The sequence below is a fragment of the Anthonomus grandis genome, chromosome 5, assembly GCF_022605725.1.
Source record: "Anthonomus grandis grandis chromosome 5, icAntGran1.3, whole genome shotgun sequence".
Lineage (NCBI taxonomy): Eukaryota > Metazoa > Arthropoda > Insecta > Coleoptera > Curculionidae > Anthonomus > Anthonomus grandis.
The window spans coordinates 123,603-146,599 of record NC_065550.1 but is presented as its reverse complement, the minus strand read 5'-3'; the positions used below and the strand labels follow the sequence as shown (position 1 = coordinate 146,599).

Genomic DNA, 22,997 nt, shown 5'->3' with positions numbered 1-22,997 from the left:
GACAAATTGTAAGATGCTTTCGTTCCTATAAATTTTAATATATTGGAGTTGTTGCATTAAGATTTGGTAAGTTATTGGATCACCGAATTTTAGTCTTAATTAAGAATCCTTAATTAAGGGCCAAGATGTTAAGTCGGGCCTAGAGAGTAAAAAATCTCTTGCTCTATCAGTAAACTTAGACTTTATTGCCGCTAAGACAAGTTTTTTCTGATCATCATTATCGTTATCGTATAGAGAAAAAAATTCGTTTATGGAGATAATAAAACTCTCTAAGTGACTTTGTTCTCTCGAAAAAATTGGCAAAAGTTAGGAATGAAATCTTAAGTTTTCCATGTCTGGATAAATTACTGGTCTTATCTAATAAAGACTTATCTTCTGAATCTAAACTTAAATTTTCTAAAAGTTCTGCTAATTGTACTTGTGAATCTGAAGAACTTTCGCTAATATTTAAATTAGGAGTTGAATTTAATCCTAAAAAGGCTCTATTCCTTAACAAAATTTGTTGTAAACGGTTAGAGGGACTGGACATTAAAAGGCAATTCAGCAATCTACTTACAGTATAGATAAGGATGAATCCATAGAGGCTAAACTGAAGAACAGCTCACGAACAAAGGGCTTCCTATAGAGTGTGGCTGGAATCGCTGGATAATTTTCTGGAACGCCAACTGCTAGAGAAAGAAGGGCGGCAAATGACGTCGTTTTCTTTGGCGTGGCCGTATGTGCTGGCGGTAGATATACTACAGGATCGCTCGATTCACTCTCTGGCATCACTACCACAGGATCACTCACGATTACTATACGCACTGTTACTGACTTTCTGCTTCTTCTTACTCTTTGAATGGGACTCTTACTAGATTTTGACGGAGGTTCCGATCGATCACGAAGGTCCTTAGATTCAGATAGTGTACTAAGATTTAAAAACCACTTCTGCACAACGAAAGATCGATAAAGGCGTTGATTGAGAAATTGGGAAGATGCGCGAGATTACGGGCGAAAACGTGCCATTAAAAGTATACCGCGGATAGATAGCTCTACTAGCGCGGGAGCGCGAGATTGCTAATATTAAAAACATCAGTGGAGCCGTATCATCGGTACTGAACGCATTGGAAGGAGTTTTTGCACAGCGTTTTTTTTTTGCTATTTTATATTAAGTGTTTTGTGTGTTTTTTTTTTGATATTTTAATTAAATATTGTTATGTCGAGCATCAAAATGAATGCTTGCGTGTACCTTGCATGCAGTAGCATTCGCAAGAAAAACAATAACATGGTAAAATTTTTTAAATTTCCTGTAGCAAGGCCGGAAATACTAGCGCAGTGGGTGCGAAACTGTGGCAACGAGAAAATTTTTTTAATGGATGAAGGGGATCTTAAGATACACTTATTTGTGAAAAAAATTTTGTCAAAGATCAAATTTATGTTAGCGGTGGAAGATCGTTGCTACAGAAAATGGCTGCTCCTATATTCTGGAAAGGTAGGTCTATTAAATTCAAATATTTATATAAATTTTAATAGCTAGGTACCTAGTTTACATTTCAAAAAGCTTATTTATAGGTTTATACCTAAACTTTTTGAAAGATAGGTAAGTAAAGGTAGTAGTCTTTCATTTATGAAATATACCTATATTACTATTCTCTAGGTAGGTACTTATAGGTATTAAGAGCGCTATTCCCGGCACGACCAACTGAGAATCCGCTTTTAGTCGTTTAGCCCGTCCGGCAAACATCTGACAACACGGTACCGTCGCGTCGTCACTTGCTTTCCCATTGATCCGCAGCGATTCGGGCTGCATTGCGTTGTGAATTTTTGAGCGGTCTCGTGGTCGACGTCCAGAAAACCGTTTTATTATTTTTTTTTTGAAGTTTATTCTATTTCTGCTTCATAAGAAGTTTTTGCGCAATTAGTAAAGCATTTATTGGATACGCTTTTATGATTTTAATCTAAAAAAAAATCTTTAGGCTTATACAGACTTTCAATAAACATTGTAAAAAAATTGCACCAAAACACAAGACACAAGCGCAATTTTATTGATCATGTTAAAATAGGTTTTTCAAATCTCTAAATAATTAAAATCTTATTAGATTAAATATTACTATTTATTACACATAATATCCTATAAATTACTATAAATTATCTATAATCTATAAATATTAGCTTTAATTATTATGTTTGAGATATTGACAGTTAAAAATCATCTTGAATACACTTTGATACGCTGTAAGTTTATTTTATTTTTGCACTTTATTTTTACCAGATTCGTGCTATGCCCAATTTAGGTATTATGGGAAAATACTGCAATAAATTAAAAAAAAAAGAAACGAACGAAACGTATATTAACAAAAAAATATAAACATATTAGGAAATAAATTAAAAAAAAAATTAATTAGCTTCTGCATCGATTCAGTTGACAGGTTTTTCGCCAACGGAAGAATTTTAACTTCTGATAGGCAGCCCTTTTGGATAAAGCGGGTCAACTATTTCTGGTAATAAAAAATTGAAGTAGAAGGCTTGTAATTTTGGTAACATTTGTTCCTCCCAAAATTGTTCATCACGGCCAATCTAAAAAAATACAGAATATTATAAAGAATTAATTTTTGTTTTCAATTAAAACTCTCACCTGTTCAACTAACATGCCAAGAGGGCTCCAAATAATAAAATAGCATGATTGCTTGTTAGCTATAGCTAACTGCCCCTGAACTTGGTAGTAATAATTGTGTTTTTTTTTTCAAATGTAGGTGGTTATTTTCCAATGTAGCGAATGTGATCTTTTTTGATAATATTGCTTCGGTTGGAGTCATGTTGGCAATGCTAAATGGGCATTTAACTTCTACCAAATCATGTTCATTAATGCAACCATCAGGGCTCGCTGCCAAATAATATTCTTGTTCACCTTTAAAAATTCCATTTCCGAGACACTTTTAAATTAAATTCATTTTCAAATTCTAAAATTGCTCGGGCCTCGCTTTCACTTCCATATCTTGTAGCATTATTGCCACTAAAATTTCCATACAGCAACATTCTTATTGCACCACATGGCGAGGTTTTTGCCCGCATTTTACATATTTTACCAAAATTTGAGGCAGTAATCCGCTGTGGTCTTTCTTGTATCCATTTTGGATTAGAAGCCTGGCCAATTGTAGAATTTTCAATAGAAAGAAAATGTGCTATATTACGTAAGACAACAAAATCTTGTGTACAAGCATCCTAAAAACTAAAAAATTCCAAATTCACTTTAAATTTCAAACAGACATAACTTCTAAAATACTTACCATAAAATTTACACACATTACCAAAATTAATCATAACAAAACAGATTGAGAAAAAAAGCATCTTTTTGATAAATTTCATTAAAAAATAAGTAAAGCTGTCAATAAAACAGAATTTAGAAGAAGTAAATTACATTATTTAACAGGAAACAAAACTAAAACACTAAAATGATGTCAGAGCGCAGGTTAAAAGGTATCATTAAAAAAATCGTCAAGGCTATAATATGCCCTGGATAATAAAAGTGATTTTAATTCCTTTTTGAATCTCTTAACTTCTAAAATTTGTCTGATACATAGAGGAACATGGTTGTAAATTTTTTTGCTGAGGTATATAAGTGAGTTCTTCGTGAGGAAGGATGTAGGGATTGGTAAGGGAAAATCGTTAACCTGGCGAGTCATATGACCAGTGTTAGAGGGAGGTTTAGGACATTTATGATTAAGAGTAGCTGTTTCTAAGATAAAAAGAGAAAAAAGAGTTAGGATTTTTTGAGATATAAAGAGAGGTTTACAAGAATCTCTTAACCCAGCGGAACATAGGTATCTAACTGCCTTTTTTTGAATCACAAAAATTATGTTTAATAATCCCTTGTTGCTTAAACCCCAAAAAGGCAAGCCATAACGAAGGTGGGACTCAATAAGAGAAAAGTACACTGAACGTGCAACTACCCCTCCCAGCTCATGCCCCGCCATTCTTACTGCAAAGCATCCAGAGGATAATTTTGATGCAAGATTTAGGATATGATCTTCGAAGCGAAGGCGACCATCAATGGTAATACCGAGGAACTTACAGCTTTCTTTGTTTTGCAAGGGGGAGTTTTCACTAAACATAAGGCTCTGAACGTCACACTTAAATCCCATAATAAAGGTTTTGCCCACATTAAATACAAGCCTGTTTGCAGCACACCACTCCGATAAAATCTTAAGATCCTTAAAAACCTGGGCTCTAACATTATCAGAATCTCTATGATTCCATAAAATGGTGGTATCATCAGCAAACTGAACCACTTTGCCCTGCAGTTTTAATGAACCCAAAATATTTACATAGAGCAAAAATAATAGTGGTCCTAACACTGAACCCTGAGGTACTCCAGTTTTAAGGGATCTGGAATCGGATAAACATCCAGATACTGTAACTCTTTGGGTACGATTAGACAGATAGGATTCCAGCCATTGCAATGCCACACCTCTAAAGCCATAATTATTGAGCTTAGACAGCAGTATTCCATGATCTACACAATCAAATGCCTTGGATAAATCGCAAAACACTGCCGCCGCGGACTCTCCAGAATTTAAGGACACATAGACACTCTCCAAAAAGCCGAAAACAGCGTCATGAGTCCCTTTTCCCGTTTGAAATCCAAACTGATTTGCAGATAAAATGCAATTATGTTGCAAAAAAGATAAAATTCTGATTTTTGCAAGTTTTTCAACTATCTTGGAGAGGGTAGATAATATAGAAATTGGACGAAAATTACAAGGCTCACTCACATCTCCACCCTTATAAAGAGGGATAACCACTGCCTCCTTCAAACATGCTGGAAAGATGCCATTATGAAAGGAATTGTTTATGGCAGAAGCTAAGGCATTCAATGCTGAGTCAGGCAAAAGGAGTAGTAATTTTGATGATATTCCATCAGCTCCAGCTGATTTATGGTTTTTTAAGCTTTTAATTGCATCTCCAACATCAGTAAGGCTAACAGGATAAAAGAAAAAAGAATTTTGAACTGACACTTGTTGAATATAATGCATAGGATCAATATTAGTATTCACATCCTTAAGCAATAAATGAGGAATATTACAGTAATAATCATTTAAAATATTTAGTCTTACTTCTGGTTCTGAAACTTTCTTGTGAGAATGCTTGAAGTCATTTATAATTGACCAACATTCTCTCTGCCTATTTGAGGACATATTCAAGCGGTCACTATAATATTTAACCTTAGCTGCTTTTATCGTCTTTCTATATAGACTACGATATTTCTGATGATAAAGAATAATGTTCGCATTAGTTGTAAACTTGCACAGCTTAGCCAAAAAAGGGAGGTTTTTAGCTGAAGTTCTGAGGCCTGCTGTGACCCATGGTTTTCTATTTTTCATTTTAAGCCTCTTTTTAGGAAAACACTGATTGATCTTGTCATATAGCACATGAAATAACAAAGTAAACGGGTCAGGAGCCATTTCAACTGCATTCCAATTAACCAAAGCTGCAGTAGAAGAAAAAGCATTAAAATTTGCTCTGCTGAAAATTCTTCCTATATAATGAGATGAAGGAAATACAGTGTTGCATGGAATCCTAGCGAGAATGGCTTCATGGTCAGAAATACCAGATGAGAGTACTCTACATGACACATCATTTAAATTTGTACACAAATAATCAATAGTAGTTGCAGATGAGGATGTTATACGTGTGGGTGAAAGAACATGCATCTTCAAGTCATAAGATTCCAATATACTTAAAAGGGATGTATGATATGATGGCAAGCTTACATCAGTGAAGTTAATATTAAAGTCACCAGCCAATATAACTATGGAGTGTAGAGACAATTGGGATAATAGAGAATCAAGTTTGTCCAGGAACATACCAATATCTCCTGTGGGTGGTCTATAAACACAAAGAAATCGCTTACAAAAACAAAGGGAGAATTCAAAAACCTTCTCCAACAGAAAGCTATCATACTTATTAATTTTACAGAAAAAAGCTTCAATTGTTTGTTTAACTAAAATAGCTGTTCCTCCATGTATGGAGTGTTGCCGACAAAAAATTGATATAGGAATATAATCAGATATTAAGAAACATTCGTTAGGCTTTAACCAGTGCTCAGTTAGTAATACAATATCAGGAAAATCACATGAATCAAGTAAAAGATGAAGCTCGTCAATTTTATTTCTTAGAGACTGTATATTTAAAATAAAACTACTGAAACTTTTCGCATGCTTATTTTCAATGTTATTTATAGAATGTGAGTGAGCTTCATCTTGTGTGTATTTATCTATAAAAAAGAATCCCTATCACAGTCAGTATCTAGAAGTCCAGGTTGATTACTTGGTTTTATTGTGGACACATTTTTTGATGAAATGCTACTTTTGAAATGTTTTAAAATATGGGTATACAGTAATGATGCCAAATCTGATCCAAAGTTGCTGGCATGATTAGACTCTAAAATTCTATTTAGATTAATATTATTTGCGTGAAATATTCTATAGAGAGTCTTATTGCTATTATAAATTACATTATGGTTTGGATACATGTAAGGGCTTGTCATCACTAAACTATTGCTGTGTAAATGTATAAATTTTTTTTAAATATCGAATGATGAGCAAATACCATTTAACATTAAAATCAACATATCATTTTCTGTAAATTCCTTAACCATAGATGATGCAGTATAAATCAGTTCATTGTTTGTACTTCCTGGCTTCAGGAAACAAATCGAAACAAATCAAGATCCGTTGGAAAATTTTTTTTCGGTGGCTAGAATTAGATGTGGATACAATCCAAAACCTAGTATTCAACTTTTTGAATTGCATTGCAGTCCAATATCAACATTAGGTTGCAAAAGGCATTAGAAACCGGTAATTGTGAAGAAGATTTTCAGGAGCAACTAATTTTAGATGACTTAAGAGAAGAAAAAGAAAATACAACATTTTCGATGGAATTCCAAAACTTACCAGCAGAGTTTGAAGAAGACGATTTTCAAGCATCTTCATCGTCCACAATTTCTAATGCACTTTTAGAAACACATCAAGAAGGGTCATCATCACCTGTATCTAATGAGGTAACACTAGAAACCTGTTCAAATGTATATGTTGCAGGATATTTTGCATATAAGATTTTGCAAAAAACAAATTGTAAAAATATTTGTGAAGATTTTTTAGTACAGAGCAACAATGCTGATATAAACGACGAAAAGGAAATATTTTTGTTTAAATAAAGATTATGCAAAAGAAAATTATGTTTCCTGCCTGAAAGTACCTTCAAATGAATTTTTAGAACTAAGCCAAATGTTAATAACAAAATTTCACACTTATTTTGAACATTTTAAACTTCACAATGGTGTAATGAAATCAATTTACAGGTTATTACTTAATGAAATCGATATAAATGTTATTAACATGTCCCGAACATATTGAAAAATTATTAAAAATATTAATAAAAACAATGCTTTATAAACAAATGAGATGGGAATCTCAAAAGAACGTCAGTGACAAGAAAAAGGACGGCCAATCTAAATCTATTAAAAAGAAAAATAAACCTCATAGAAAAATAATAATTTTATCAAAGAATCACTAATAAGTTAATTATTAAACAACTATGTAAATTATTTACAAAAAAAAATGTTTGAAGGTATTTTTTTATACCTACAGGTCATCATAGCCTATGTATACCTATGAAAAAAATAGAATCTATCTAATCTTTCGGGTACTTTGCATATTGCATTGTGTCAATCGTAAAAACTATATTATGTATAACAACTCGGCCAAAGTAGCTTGGCCTCTGAGATGCGCGAATAAAATTATTAAAGATACGGTATTTGTATGGTACAAACCATTGTGCACATCAAGGTCAGAGGCCAAGCTACTTTGGCCGAATTCTAGGTAGGTATACATATTTATATTCATACAAAAAACAACACTAAACCCCAGTATAAAAATTGTTTTATACAGTGATAAACCGCGCTTCGATTCATGAGAAAACAATTTGATTATGCATTTGCTAAAACTCCCCTGGGTGCCCGATATCGGTTTTCTTTCAGCTGAAACTGAATCGAAATGAGAATTGCCGCGCTTGGCCGCTAGGCGTCGCTCAAAAGCAGCAAGTCCCTCTCGTTCCGCGCGTCCCCGGCCCTCACTACAGACGGGCACGGTTTAATGCAGGGCATTTACGTATCTTCCCAATTTCTCAATCAACGATAAAGGGCAGAATCACACTATCCTGTTGGCAGCGCCAAATAAGAACACAGCTGGACGAAGTTCCTTTTAAAAAACTTTATTATCACAAAAACGTTCTTAAATCTGTGGAACAAGTCCGGTGAAATTTCGCGTTTAACTGGAGCGCGGGACTCTTATTAAATTATCACAAAAAATATATTTATTTTTCAAATAATGTAATTGTTGTTTTATATAATTGTTTTTTCAGATACTTTAAGGTAAAAAGACTGAGTTTAGTGCATTCAAATACATAAATAAAGCACTGCTCAAATTTCTGAAACGACCGTATTATGGTGGCACCAGCGGGCCAGATCAATCAGAATCTTAGAGATGTGATGGCTACAATACACTCATACTTCTAACCTTGTGGTACCGTATGTTGCGTTCTACTTTTTAGAAGAGGGAAGTGGCTGTGTTGCTCGAAGGACAATACAAATACTTTACAAAACAAAACACAAAGGAGACCAACGTTCTCCCCTTTTTAAATACTGTTCGTCCTGTTTAGTGTTCTGTATAGTCTTAAGTGTGTCTAAATGTTAGGTGTAATTTTAATAATATCGAATGTGTTCCTACTATGGTAAACTTCTGGGCTTAACTGACAATTATCACTGATGATGGCTCATACGCCGAAAGCGCTCTGCTAAGCTTTTAAAATAAAAATTGCTCTGAATACATCTGGTTTGATTGATTTGTATTTTACTTTTTAATTTTTTTATTTTTTGTTTTGTACAATTATAACCTAAAAATTATTGTTTACTTACGTACTGTGAAGTGTGTGGATGGCTTAAAGGTTTTTTTTAGTGTTTTTATGTAAGTTTTTAGTTTTGTTTCAAGTAATATTTTTGATTTTAGGCCTGATGATGTTCTAACTATTATAGAGCGAAACACGTGTAGCCTGTATAGTATATGTTGTGAGACCGTCACTTTGTGTTTTTCTTTGTTTTCGTCAATTTTGTATGTTGGTCTCTTGGAGCATAATGGATGAGATTTTTGTATATTTTCTGTAGTTCCTAAAATAAACTTGAGAATAACAGACAAAAAGCTCTTCCAATGTTTAACCTACAAGTAGTTCTCCTATAAATAGAATGATGTATGGAAAATTCGATCTGTGATTTTAGACAATTATTTAGTGTCATACCCGATTTTTGTCTATTCTTTGTTATTTTTGGTAGTTACCTTAGTTAGTATTTGTTTTATGCCAGTGAACACTCTTTACATATAATTACTATGTGTTTGTATGAGTACCTATTAAATAATAAAATAAAATATATTAATTTTAGAGAAGCGGAACATAATTTTATGAAACAACAGGCGAAATTAAACCAAATGCAAATTTCTAATGATATTGTGGATAATAAGCCGGAAGAAGCTTCCGCCAATAACATTGCCTGGGAAAATATTCAAGCTGGAGCCGATGCTGTTATGCCTAGAACATTTGGAAAACAAGGTATTTTGTTAAAAATTATTATAATTTAAATGACACTTAAAATCTATATTGTTGTGACGATTTCATTCAATTTGTGTGTGCCATGCACAGTGTCGTATATTTGAAAAAATTAAGAGTCCAATTTTTAAACATATTTTTTTTTGAATTTTAGTTAATTTTTACGTCTATATTACTAGTCTATTCTAGTCTATATATTTACTTAAGGAATAATAAATTTTTTAATGTATTTTACATTAAGATGTAGCCTGGAAAAGAAAATATTAGTGAATAATTTATTTGAAGGAAGCCTTATTATACTTTTTTCTTTAGCAGTAGAATTCATGTGTTATTATAAAAACTATTTTTTTAAGGATATTAATTATTTAATTTCTCCAAAAGTTCTATCCAAATTAAACATTAGTTTAGGTATAGGTAACGCAATGAAAGATTTACCAAAAGGCGAATAAGAAGAACAAGTTTTAGATAATTTTGGAAACAATTAATTAACGAAATCAATTTTCGAAATAAAAAGATGTAAATCTGGTAACACTATTAAAATTAAAAGTTATTAGTAGTATTAGTTTACTATTAATAATAAAAAGATATTATTGTTTTGTCCCCTAAATTAACTTCTTTGCAAATGGCATTGTTCGTCGAAACTTAGGAGTAGGAATAAGACACTATTAGTTTAGTGCGACGTTTCGATGGTTTAATTCCAGCTTCCTCAGGCACTGAAATAAAGACTCATTCATTTAAATAACTAAGCCTTATGCAAGGTATATCAATATAATTGTTATACATTATACTCATTTACTTTTTCATTATAATGGATTAATAACTATTAAGTAATAAAATTAATAATTAAATGTGACGAAAAAATAAATTGCTTTATAGGCCTACGGAATCCGTGGTTTTTTACCTTATTTGTATATATTGCTTTATGTTTTTTTTTTTGACTACCGCATAGCTGTGACCATCGGGAGTTACGTTTGGGCCGAGGGCATCACAGTTTTAAAAAAACAAACTTTATTTGAAATACCTCGTATAATGTAACAAATTTATATTTTTGGAAGTTAGACAAATACAGACAAAAATTACAGTAACGGTTTTAACTGAAAATAAAGAAGCGTAATAGAATGTATCTCACCTATATTTATAACAATTATTCTTATCTATTAGAGAAGTAGTGGTAAATTGTGCTGGCATAAGCTATAGTAGGGATGTAACTCGCGTAGATATAGGTATTCTCTTTTATGAGTTTGCGGTTAACACCAAGCAAGAGTGCGTTTTGTCAAATTATTGTAATTCATTGATCAGTGCCTCTTTTATGTGAAGTAAATGTTATTTAAGTTAGAAAATTAGTAAAGTATCTCATATGTTTTTTTGCGTGGTTTTTGGATTACCACTGATTGTTAAGGTAATTAATTATTTTGTTTTTTTAACTCTTTTTTTTCTTTCAAATCTTCTCATCTATTAAACAAGGAACTAATGAAATTAACTAGCTGATTTTTTTTTGTTTTGTTTTTTGTTTATGAATTCTATGTTTTTTATTAGTAAGTTTCTAATTCTTTTAACTGCGTTGTCTTTTTTGTATTTATGTTTGAACTAAGGCTGCTGTTTCTTGCCTATTTTAAGGAAAGAGATTTCTCCCTATTTTGTTATATAAATCCATGTCTTTATTTCAATGTCTGAGGAAGCTGGAATTAAACCGGCAAAACGTCGCCATGACATCATCGACAATTTATACTTGTTTAACCACATCTTTACATTCCTCATGCCATTTATGAGTTTCGTTCTTACAAGATTCTATGTAACATAATATAAGAACCTTAAGAACCTTAAATATAAGAACTGTGTCATCCGCGTAAGATAGTGCCATGCCACCTATATGCAAGAATAAAAGGCAGTTTATATATAAAATAAAGAGTAAGGGTCCCAGAACTGTGCCTTGGGGCACTCCAATTTGCACAGTGCTAGGGTCACTCAGGGACTTAGAACATTAAATACACTAGAATAAACATTGGCTGCTTTGGATTGAGCGCAACATCTACACAGCTGCCCCCTGTGGGGGCATTAAAAGGATATTTTGTTGATAAACATATTTAGTATTCCACGTTGCAAACTGAGTTGCATTCCTTATTATAAAGCAAAAGAAAGAATAAAACTTGTTTAATAACCAAAACTATTTTATACTATATTTACACTAAACACTAATAATAATTAATATTTTTAATTTGGATTCTTTAAGTCTCCAAATCTCCATACACACAACGGTAACGCTGTAGATTTTGCCCAGAAATATTGTCGCGATACAGGTATTTGGCAACTGCACGTTGTTTTCTTTTGGATGGTGTACCTTTCGTACAGTATTAGTATTAAAACGATGTTTTGAGTAGTTTCAGCGCGTTTTTTTAATTAATATTAAAACTATAACCTCCCTTTTTGCTGAAAAATGATAAAGAAGTCCGAAATGGATCACAATCATATATTGGCAGTGGCGGCTCCTGACTATTTCGTGCTGTGTGCTGCATTAAATAATATGAATAAAAAATAGCTCTGAGTTTACTTGTTCTGGCATAATTTCCGGGTGTAAATATTGAAGGTCAAAGTGATTTTTTTAAATGGGAACCCCTATTTTTGACACCGGATTCTGAAAGAGCGGAAAATTTTACGTTCGGGTATGTATTAAGGTATGAGGTTGAAGTAATCCCGAGAGGTCAAATAGAGGTCAAATAATGACTTCTTAAAAATCTCGCGAGTTCAGTGGTATATAAAAGAAAACAAATAAAGGTCATACTCTAGGTAAGTCTTAACGAGGAACCCAACGGTGACCTTGGATTTGATGTTGAACCGCATTTTCAAGGTCATTTGAAGGTCGACCTAATTTCTTCAAATAGAAATCCTTATTATTTGACCTCTTGGGATTACTTTAACCTCATACCTTAACCCTCTACTGCATGAATTTTCCAAAAAAAAAATTTTTTTCTGGAAAAAATATATTTTTATGCTGTATATCTTATTTTTCGACGTATACGTATTAAAAACATTTTTTTTGTTTTATTTTTTAATTTTTAGCCAAAAAAAGAAATGTTCCCGAAAGGGAACATTATGGATTAATTTTATATAAAGGTAAGTAAAAATAATTTTAATTCTTATGTAAGTATAATATTTTAGGAAGTATGGAATTTAACGAAACAGTTTTGTTTTGAATTACAACAAAGATGAACCTTACATTTTAAACATTTAACTCTTGATTTGCCGTTACATTGTGGAAATTTACATCTCTCCCTTTCCACTGTCCAGTTTGGCCAATGGCCAACACTATCTAATTGAATTGTCCTGGATGGTCCAGCTTCTTGGCATCTTCTTTTTGGTATAGGTAGAATTTCATTACTTGGTCGTCCCCTTTTATGACTATTTGGAAAGCCTCTATTGCACAACTGCATAGCAAGTTCAGTTTTGAAAGTCAAAAGTGGTATAATATTGCTTTCTTGTCCAAGTTGTTTTTTAATTTTTTTATCTAATATCCAGGCATTTACGGCAACCACGTCAAGCATATGATAAAATATTCTATGGTACCATTTGCGACTCTTCATTTTTATAGGGTAAAGGCCAAGTAACGAATCCTGGAGATCCACTCCCCCCATGTGTTTATTATAAACTCGAACAATATCGGGACAATCAATATCCTTTTTAGTATTCTCGGTTTTGAAAAATCTTTTTACTTTTCTAACAGGTTCCGTACCGCAATAGGACGAAGCCAAGGTAACAATTTTATTGTCATACCACTGAACTACTCTTATTTCAGATTTTCCCAAAGTTTTTTCTTCTATTGTCCCTCTTCCGTTTGTTTTCATTTGTTTTTCGGTTTTGGGATTGAAATTTTTAAGGCGGTTCTGTCTAATAGTGCCGACACTTTGAATACTTTTATCCGCTAAGTAAGCTATAAGAGGTAGTGAACAAAAATAGTTATCATAATAAATTTTATGATTTATGTTTGGAGGAACATCTCTGCATAATCGAACAATAACGTTACTTGCTGCTCCTAAATTTGGCTCTCCTTGTATGATCTGCGTTGCATCCTTATCTCCATAAAGCTCAAAGTTATATGAAATTCCTGAAACTCCAGAAAGTACCCACATTTTGTAGCCCCATTTATGAGGTTTCTTCGGGTTATAGGTTTTTAGACTAATCCTTCCTTTGAACGGTATTATTTGTTCGTCGCACGACAAATTTTCTTCCAGAGGCAATTTTTTACAGGCAATTTTTATTTCATCCAGAACTGGCATAATTTTATCAATACTTTTATCACTTGTCAAATTATCTGCAAAGTGGATATTTTTTTTTAGCCTTTCGAAGCGGTTTACGGTCATTACATCTGCAATTTGCGGAAATCGAGTGTTTGGGGACCAATGTCTTCTTGTTGTGGGTTGTCGAACGAGAGATGACCAATAAATAATTCCAACAAATCGTTGTAGTTCCTCAACTCCTGTTGTGAAAGGTACATTTGGATTTTTTTGTACACTGTACAGGCAACTTTGGCGAGCAGTTTCTTCAAAAAATTCTTCGGAAAGAAAAAAAGAAAACAATTTATACGGAGTATTCAGTTGCAAAATTGAATCAGGCAACTGTTCACTTCCAAGAAATTGTGTGCTTAGTTCATCTGTTTGGCTGCGTGTCTCTGTCCATTTTATTTGAGATATATCTATATAATTTAGACGTTGTCGTAAGACGGACAATGGTATATTGTCATCTGGTTCTTCATCGCTGCGAGTGGTGTATAAATCTTCATTTTCAGGCTTAGGGCTCTCCCGAATTTCGTCTTCAGAAAGTTCCGAATCTTCGCTTTCATCAGGAATATTCCTCACGTAAAAAACGGGTTGAAGTTTTTTTTCATAAAAATTTTTGGTACTTATTGGCGTAAAGTCATGTGGATCCATTCTGAAAAAAAAACAATAATTTAGCTAAAAAATATACTTGTCAAAAAAAAACAAAAATATCTAGTACCGAAGTAATTTCTACGCATAATGTTCCCGGATGGGAACAAAAATATAAATATGTTTTTTATTACTTTATTTTCAAGAAGTATTTGAAATAAATGTACCTTATACTAATTTATATACTACAAAATGATATTTTAAAAAAATAGTAATTATTACTTACCTAAAAATATAATAATGTTCCCGAGAAGTTACTCCATGCATAAAAACAATATTTTGTAATGTATTATAAGTTTTATTTAATAGAAATTATTGAAAAATGATATTGTTCCCGTTTGGGAACAAAATGCAATAGAGGGTTAATACATACCCGAACGTAAAATTTTCCGCTCTTTCAAAATCCGGTGTCAAAAATAGGGGTTCCCATTAAAAAAAATCGCTTTGACCTTCAAATAACCTTGAAGGTCAAGTTTAAGGTCACCATCAGATGCACCGATTGATTCCCCAAAACTTTTGTATTTAAAGATTTTTTCTAGCGCCCATATTTCCCAAGATTTTTGGGTGTGTCCATACTTTTGAGACACCCTGTATATGATTGTATGGCTGAAACTCGAATAAACAGCTCATTCAGAATAAAACTCGATATAAAATTACAGAAAAAAATCTTTTATTAGTTTAATTTATTGAAAGTTTACATTTTGACAAATAAATAAATGTTGATCAATAAAAGCTAAATACACAAATTGGGTCTGTATTTATAGGGTCAATCTATATGCAGATTGCAAAAAATAAAAATTATTAACTAACAAAACAAGGATTTAAAATGAATCATTTAAAGAACGTTTAATATTATTTTTTATATATAAACTCCATTCGCCTATTTTTTTGCTAACAAATTTTCCTATAACTTTTACATTAAAATTTTCAACAGAATGAATTAGCTCTTTTTCTACTGAAAGCATTGCCAGAGCATTAAGTCGGTTTTGTGACATAGTGTTTCGCAGAAATGTTTTTATCCGCTTCAAAGTTGAGAAGCAACGTTCTGCTTCTGCAGTGGATATTGGTGTTATAACTATTATCAAAACTAAGGTCATTACTTCACTAAATGAATCATCTAAGTTGTTATCATAAATAAAATTTAATAGTGAGAGGCGACTTGAAAACTGCCTAAAATCTGGTCTTTCATAAATAACCATTAGTTCGGTTTTAAGTTTATTTTTGTTTAAACATGAATAACGATTCACTGCCGACGCAAGTTTTGCTTCTGGAAAGGTTTTTTCATAATTTTCAAAATTATTACAATTTAACAGTTCCGCTATATCTATGTATGTATTTTCAAATCTATCCTTTGATTGTGTAGATAAAATATCACATACCTCTTTTGCATCACGAATTTTTGAGTCTTCGTTTCTCCTTCTCGTTGTACAACACACACTTAAATCGTCCGAAACTTCTTGCAAAATATTTTCTATTTCACCTCGCACTTTCTCGATGATGCCCAAGAAGATGTTAACATTTATTTTTATGGAGGAACCACATGCATTTTGCGATTGGAAGTGATTAAATAAAACATCAATGTGTGGCATTAAACGTTGGAAAAAATGTAACCAGAAGTTGAAGTCGAAATCTTCCAAAAGGCGCAGAGCAGGTTAATTTGAAAAGAAAGCTGGTATAGCAGACAAATTTGCAAAAAATACTTTAGCAGATTTGTTAGTTGCTGCGCTTTGAGCCATAATTAGGTTAAGCTGATGTGCGTAACAGTGGGTATAGTACGCATTCACATATTTATTTTTGATTTTTGCTTAAACACCATTATTTTTTCCAGACATTACAGCTGCTCCATCGTAGCTTTGGGAAATAACTTTCTGTACATTATTTTTAACCACTAAATTCAGTGCTTCCATAATGACAGTCGAAATAGCATCTGTATCTTGTCCACTTGGATTGACAAATGACCAGAATTTTTTATATATCTTCCCTTTGTATTCATACCTAACTACAAGGCAGGTCTGCGTTTTTCCAGAAATGTCGGTGGTATCATCGGCTATAATGGCAATAAACTTGGACATATCAATTTGCGCTAGTATTTCATCTTGGCACACCTCTAACATACAATCTAAAAGTTCATTTTGTATTGTCTTGGAATGTCCTTTGAAAGCACTACCACTGCTAAAATGATCTTTTATTGCGGAGTCCACAATGCCCATTAGATCCAAGAGACCTCTGAAAACTCCTGGGTTTGAAGAGTCATCTTTTTCATCGTGTCCCCGTAGAGCTAATTCGAAAGCACTACAGAACTTGATACAGTCAATAATTTTGCCTAAAATGTATCTGTAACCTGACTTGGTCCAAGAACTTTCACCGCCAAATAACAGACACGGGAAACAAAACAATGCATTTCTGGAGTCACATCCACAAAGCCACTTATTTTTATCATATGATTTTGTATGAAATTGGAGCTTATAAGTGGAACTCTTACTTTTCGCTTCCTGTGTTATTTTAATTTTTAAGTTTGATGTAGGTTTTAAGGTTGGATACGGGCATTATACCGATTAAATAATAGCGGGCGCGGACTATAAATAGGTTGCTGGCAAACGACATATGCTGCGTTCGAGATTTTTGGTTGCTGGATATCGATCGATATGAAAAAATGTCTAGAAAAACAACACAAAGTGGCAACTTCGGATACGTGTATTGTATATATAGAGATATTCTACGTTGCCAAGTTGCTTTTTTTTCATTAACTTTTTTGTCGGGGTCTTTGTTTATTTGAAAAGTTTGTTGATTACTTTCAAAGTATATATTATTAGTCAACAATTAAATGAAGCTTTTAAAGAGTACACTTTTTACCTGTTACAAAATACAACACATTAAAAAAATATGTAGTGGATTAAGAAAATTATATATTGAATGAAAAATTATTAAGTCGATTTGACTTCATTGTCTGAGAGATGGTGAACTCCAACAACCTCGCCTATGGTTTACAGCTAGGCTTATTCTAGGCATTCAATGTTCTAAGCTCAGGCACAGTATAAAGAACAAGACAGTAGGTTCACTCTCTTGCGGCCGTTTGAAGTAGGGACTTCTAAACAGTGCCGACTTTTTTTACGCGGTCGTAAATCATTATTTAGTTTCGGCGGCAATCCTTTACGATACGGGGGGTGTTTGAAACATTTTTAATAAGGAATATTTTCGTACATCGCGGCGGGCAGCGTGTAATACATATATGGAATTTTTGGAATTAAAGGCACTTTGTATTATTGTTAAAATGAAATTGAAAGAATATTATTAAGTATCTCTTTTGAACAAATAACTGTAAGAAAAACACTTGGTAGATAGCTTTAAAATTAAGTTTATTAGAATGTACACAATTAAATCTTAGCTTTATGTTCCTTTCATGCTCTTTTCTCAACTGACCAAGAAACTACCTACCTAATATTACATACACTTAATTAATAATAACTTCGTTAATATAGCCATTTTTTAAATATTTAATTAAATTTACATAATAATGTGATAACAACACTCAGCATATGGAACTCGGTAACAGTGAAATATAAAAAGGCAGTTAAATAAAAAAAACTTATTAAATGCCTAATTATTTGCTTTTAAAATAGGGGATGAAAGAACAAACCACTAAAATTAAAATAAAACGAAAATAGGTGTTTTACAACCTAGAATTCATATATGCAAAATAAATATAGTTTTACATTGGGGATTATAGTACACATCAATATTTTGAAACTTAAACCCATAAAAACCACCCTTAATGACGAAAAAAATGCAGTTTTAGTATGGTTAGACGGTATAAGTGGCTAAAATTTATATCATTCAAATGATTGCAATGCAACTAATAATAAATCGGATAGCTTTCACTATTAAAAACCACCACTAATAACAGAATATTACCAAAAATTTTGCATTTTTTTAGATTAAAATCACGATTTAAAAAAAATATGTACTCTAAATCGCTGATACTTTTTGAACATATTATTGGTACCTATATGTCCATTGTAGAAATCTACGCTTTAATTTTTGAAATAAATACATAATTTTTTTTTAAAACTGCAATTATTTTTATTTTATTCCTAACTTTTTTAATTTTTATGCTAATGACTTACAATCAAGTTTATTTTTAAAGTTTTTGATAGTACATACTTGAAAAAACGTGCTAGATATTTGTCTAAGAAACGTGATTTTTTAAAATTATTTCAAGTTATTATATTACGTCATTATATTTTGTTATCTAAAAAAAGGGGTTATGTTCACACAGTTGTATCTCGGCGCCTATAGAGCCATATTGGCTTTATAGAGCCTATAAAGCCAATCTTTTATTTTTAAACCAACTTTTGTTTATTAGATTTTTTTTGTAAGATCTCAATTTTCCGAGATATTTAAGAAATACTGAAGAAAAGCGTGTATTTTTTTCTGTGAACTAATCCATTTTTATTTTTAAAAAAATGTATATTCCCTTTTACTCCTGCAGCCATCTACGCAACATATCGCCGGCATTTTTAAAGTACAAAATTTCTTCACAACGCTATTATAGTTCTAATATTGAAGACGCCCCTGTATAACGCAGTCGCCACCGGGCAGCAAAAAAGAGTAGCATCAGAAAGCGAGTGAGACAGGCAACATTTTGGGCGGCGCTTAGAGTGATCCTTCTATTCTAGTTTATGTTCGGTGGCTCAGGGTAATCACTAATTTTTACCATTTGCTTTCTTTCTTGTAGATAGTTGTTAAAGAGCCTCAACACTACACCCCTAATTCTATATCTTTCTAAACATGAAGTAACTTGGAATGGGGTACAGTGTCGGAGGCCTTTGCTAGATCCATAAAAACTGAAACAAACTTTTTCCCCTGCTCCAATCCATATTTTATGTTTTCTATTAGACTATACATTGCATCATTTGTACCAGTTTTTTTTTGAAAACCAAATTGATTTTGGTTAAGTACTTTATTTTTAATTAGGTAGTCATATAATCTTTCTTTAGTTGCTTATTGGTCTATAGTTACAAACATTACTCGTAGTTCCTTTTTTGTAAGTTGGTGTAATAATTGAAGTTTTGAGTTCTTCAGGTATCTCTGCTGATGAGAAAATAAGGTTAAATATATATTTAAGTGGTTTAACAGTATATGGATGACACAGCTTTACCATCTCAGAAGTAATGCCATCTGGACTTGGGAAACTGTTTTTCTTTAATGAATTAATATGAAGTATTAGTTCATTTTCTGTTAAAGGCTTTAACAACAATGAGTTTAAGAAAGATGGATAATTTAGATTAAGCTTTGTGGTTGTATCAGGAATTTGACATGCCATACTATTTTAGAGAAATAGGAACTAGTACGGCTAGTGTAACTAGAACAGTAAAAATATTTTTTTAATTAGGCTTTATTCATCACATAAGCTCTTTCAAGAATGGCAATCCACCGCTCCTGTAATTTCTTAATGCAATTACTTTTCATTACAACCATTTTTTTTTCGCTGCATTCTTTGCTTTTGATCAAATGTTCCAGAAGACTCAACAATTTAACAACAACTAAGTATTTCTTTCTGTATTTAAATTTTTCAATTTATCTTTATTACAGTTTTCTGAACAACGGTAGTACATTTGAAACGTTAAAGTTAGGAGTTCCATTAATTAATAAGGGTTTTCTTTTTTTTCATTAAAAAAATTATAATTACGTAATATCCTGAAAAGCACATACTATTAAAATTCCTGTAATTCCTTCTAGCTTTATCGACATTAAATGCACAAAAAGCCGTTACTTTGGATCGATTACAGCAGTTACACGGGGCATTATTGACTTGCCCTAAAGAGGATGACTTAGAAAACGATCCTAAAGGAATTAAGGTACCATTAATGCCCCATCAAAGACGAGCATTAGCTTGGTTAATGTTCAGGTACTAATACGGTTAAGATAGTAAGTTTTAGAATGTTTTTTTTAATAAATAATTTTTAGAGAAAAAGAGAAACCTTCGGGAGGAATACTCGCCGATGATATGGGACTGGGAAAAACCTTAACTATGATTGCATTGATTTTAAAAACTTTAATAATAGAGAGGGAAGATAAAGATTCAGATTATGAAAATAGAGATGAATTTATCGGGAAACATACCAAATTTGATGGAGGTTCGTATTGACTCTATATTTTGATTAAATGATTTATTTGTTACATACATTTTTCTGTTAGCGAAATAACGATTGCTAATCGCAAAATTACGATTGAAAAATACACAAAATCAATTATGTTCGTTTATTATTATTTATAAGTGATGTTGGTATGTAGTTTTAGTATTTTTTTATGGTACAGACATCAATAGCGCAAAAAAATCATACAATTGTTGATTGATTATTTGACTTGATTAATAAAGTAAACATAGGGCTTGATATATTTTTATTTCAACTCTGATAGAAAATGTTTGCATGCAGTTAAAGTTTTAATAAAATTCTTTTGGATTCATTTTGTATAAAAGTTGTTAACTTTTCGTCGATATACCAGTTGATTACCAGTTATTTAGAGCGTAGTTTAAAACTAACTTCGTTTTTTTATATTTTAACGATATTTTTCACCCAAAACAATCTAGCCGGATCTTAACTATTAGTAGTATACAGAGTGATTTTTAAGTTGATACTTTTTTTTAACTGTGTATAGAACTCGGTAAAATATAAATTTTTTTCAAATTACTTTTTTCGATATACTCAAAAACAAGGGACATACAGAATAAAAAAAGTGAATATGGGTTTATTTTTTATCGTCTGTTTATGTTTAGTTTTTCCTCGAATTTTTGTATAATCGATCACGCATTGTACCGATCAGTTAGTCTTAGATACTTTTGGGTTATTGTTTTTAATTTTAAATTTGCAAATCCTAAAAATGGCACATCGTTATGAAAACAATGAACTTGTGGATATGTTGCTTATTTATGGAGAGTGTCTTCAAAGTGCTGCTGCTGCTTCGGTATTATACGCAGACCGCTCTCCTTTGCGGAATCATCCTACACCCAGTAAGTTTCATAAATCTTATTCAACGGGCTAGGGATACTGGCGATTTACGGGAACATCGTGGAGGGCATGCAGGAAGAGGAAGGAGACCTGAAAATGTTCATAGGGAAGAACAAATTTCAAATCTCATCGAAGAAGATCCAACAAGTACTCGAGTTGTTGCAGGGCAGATCGGATTAAGTCAAACAAAAGTATGGACAACATTGCGCGAGAATCAATTTAATCCCTTTCACGTTCAACGTGTCCAAGCGCCTGAAGACTTCCCCCGCAGAGTTCAGTTTTGTGAATGGTTCCTACAACAACATGAAAATGATCAACATTTTTCAAACAAAATTTTAGCCATGGACGAGGCAACATTCACCCGAAACGGAATTAACAATTTTCGAAATACGCATGTTTGGTCTGTTGATAATCCCCATGCAATTCGCAGAACCAATTTTCAACACCGCTTTTCTGCTAATGTGTGGGCAGGAATTGTGAATGGGATACTTGGACCATTTATCTTACCAGACCGTTTGACGGGCGATATTTATTTGGACTTTTTGCAAAATAATCTGCCTGTTCTGTTAGAAGACGTGCCACTGAATATCAGGCAAGCTATGTGGCTCCTGCAGGATGGAGCACCTGCCCATTTTAGACAAGAAGTGAGCGAATTTTTGGATATAAGTTACTCAAATCGGTAGATTGGTCGAAATGGATCAGTTGCATGACCACCAAGATCGCCAGACCTAAATCCATGTGACTTTTTTTTGTGGGGGTATATGAAAAGTTTAGTTTTCAAGACGCCTATAGACACACAAGAAGAACTAATAGCACGTATTGAGCAGGCTGCGGCAACAGTTAGACAAAAACCGATTTCTCTATTGCGTGCCGTTACGGAACAGTGGTTACGTCGAGCAAATCGTTGTGTTGAAGTTAATGGTGATAACTTTGAACAACTTATTTAAATTAGAGAGGACCGTATTGGACTAATTTTATAACATTTTGGCAATGAAATTTTTTTATTTTTCGGTTTTTTGAATAAAGTTATTTGAAAAAAATGTTTATTTTACCGAGTTCTATACACAGTTAAATAAAAGTATCAACTTAAAAATCACCCTGTATATTGATATCTTTGGAAGCTATTGGCGCTACGATCATACAATTTTTGGAGTATCCAAGAAGTAAGTGAATTGTCTTTTTTTTTGCAGAAATAAAAGTCAGTAACTGTTTAGAAGAACGGACTACTAAAATACAACATTTGGCTCTTAAGGCCTTTTAGTGTCTGGTTTCGTTTTCCAAAAAAAAATACAGTAGGGTATGGGTTACCCTTACGCGTTTCTAAATTCTATAGGACCGAATAAAAAATTGTTAGAAATGATTTAAAAATCTACGGCAATGCATTAATTTACGAAAATATACGGAGTGTCTACGATAGGTTGGAAAATCTGGA

The 22,997-nt window shown here is 32.5% G+C and overlaps 1 protein-coding gene across 1 annotated transcript in view; it reads left to right on the top strand.

Annotated features, from left to right (window-relative positions):
- Nucleotides 1–22,997, top strand: part of LOC126736022 (transcription termination factor 2) — a 103,069-nt gene that overhangs the window by 35,101 nt on the left and 44,971 nt on the right. The window contains exons 12-14 of the mRNA XM_050440211.1: nucleotides 9,473–9,639; nucleotides 20,295–20,463; nucleotides 20,523–20,692. Of these exons, the coding sequence (XP_050296168.1) occupies nucleotides 9,473–9,639; nucleotides 20,295–20,463; nucleotides 20,523–20,692 (506 nt within the window). The remainder of the gene's footprint in view (nucleotides 1–9,472; nucleotides 9,640–20,294; nucleotides 20,464–20,522; nucleotides 20,693–22,997) is intronic.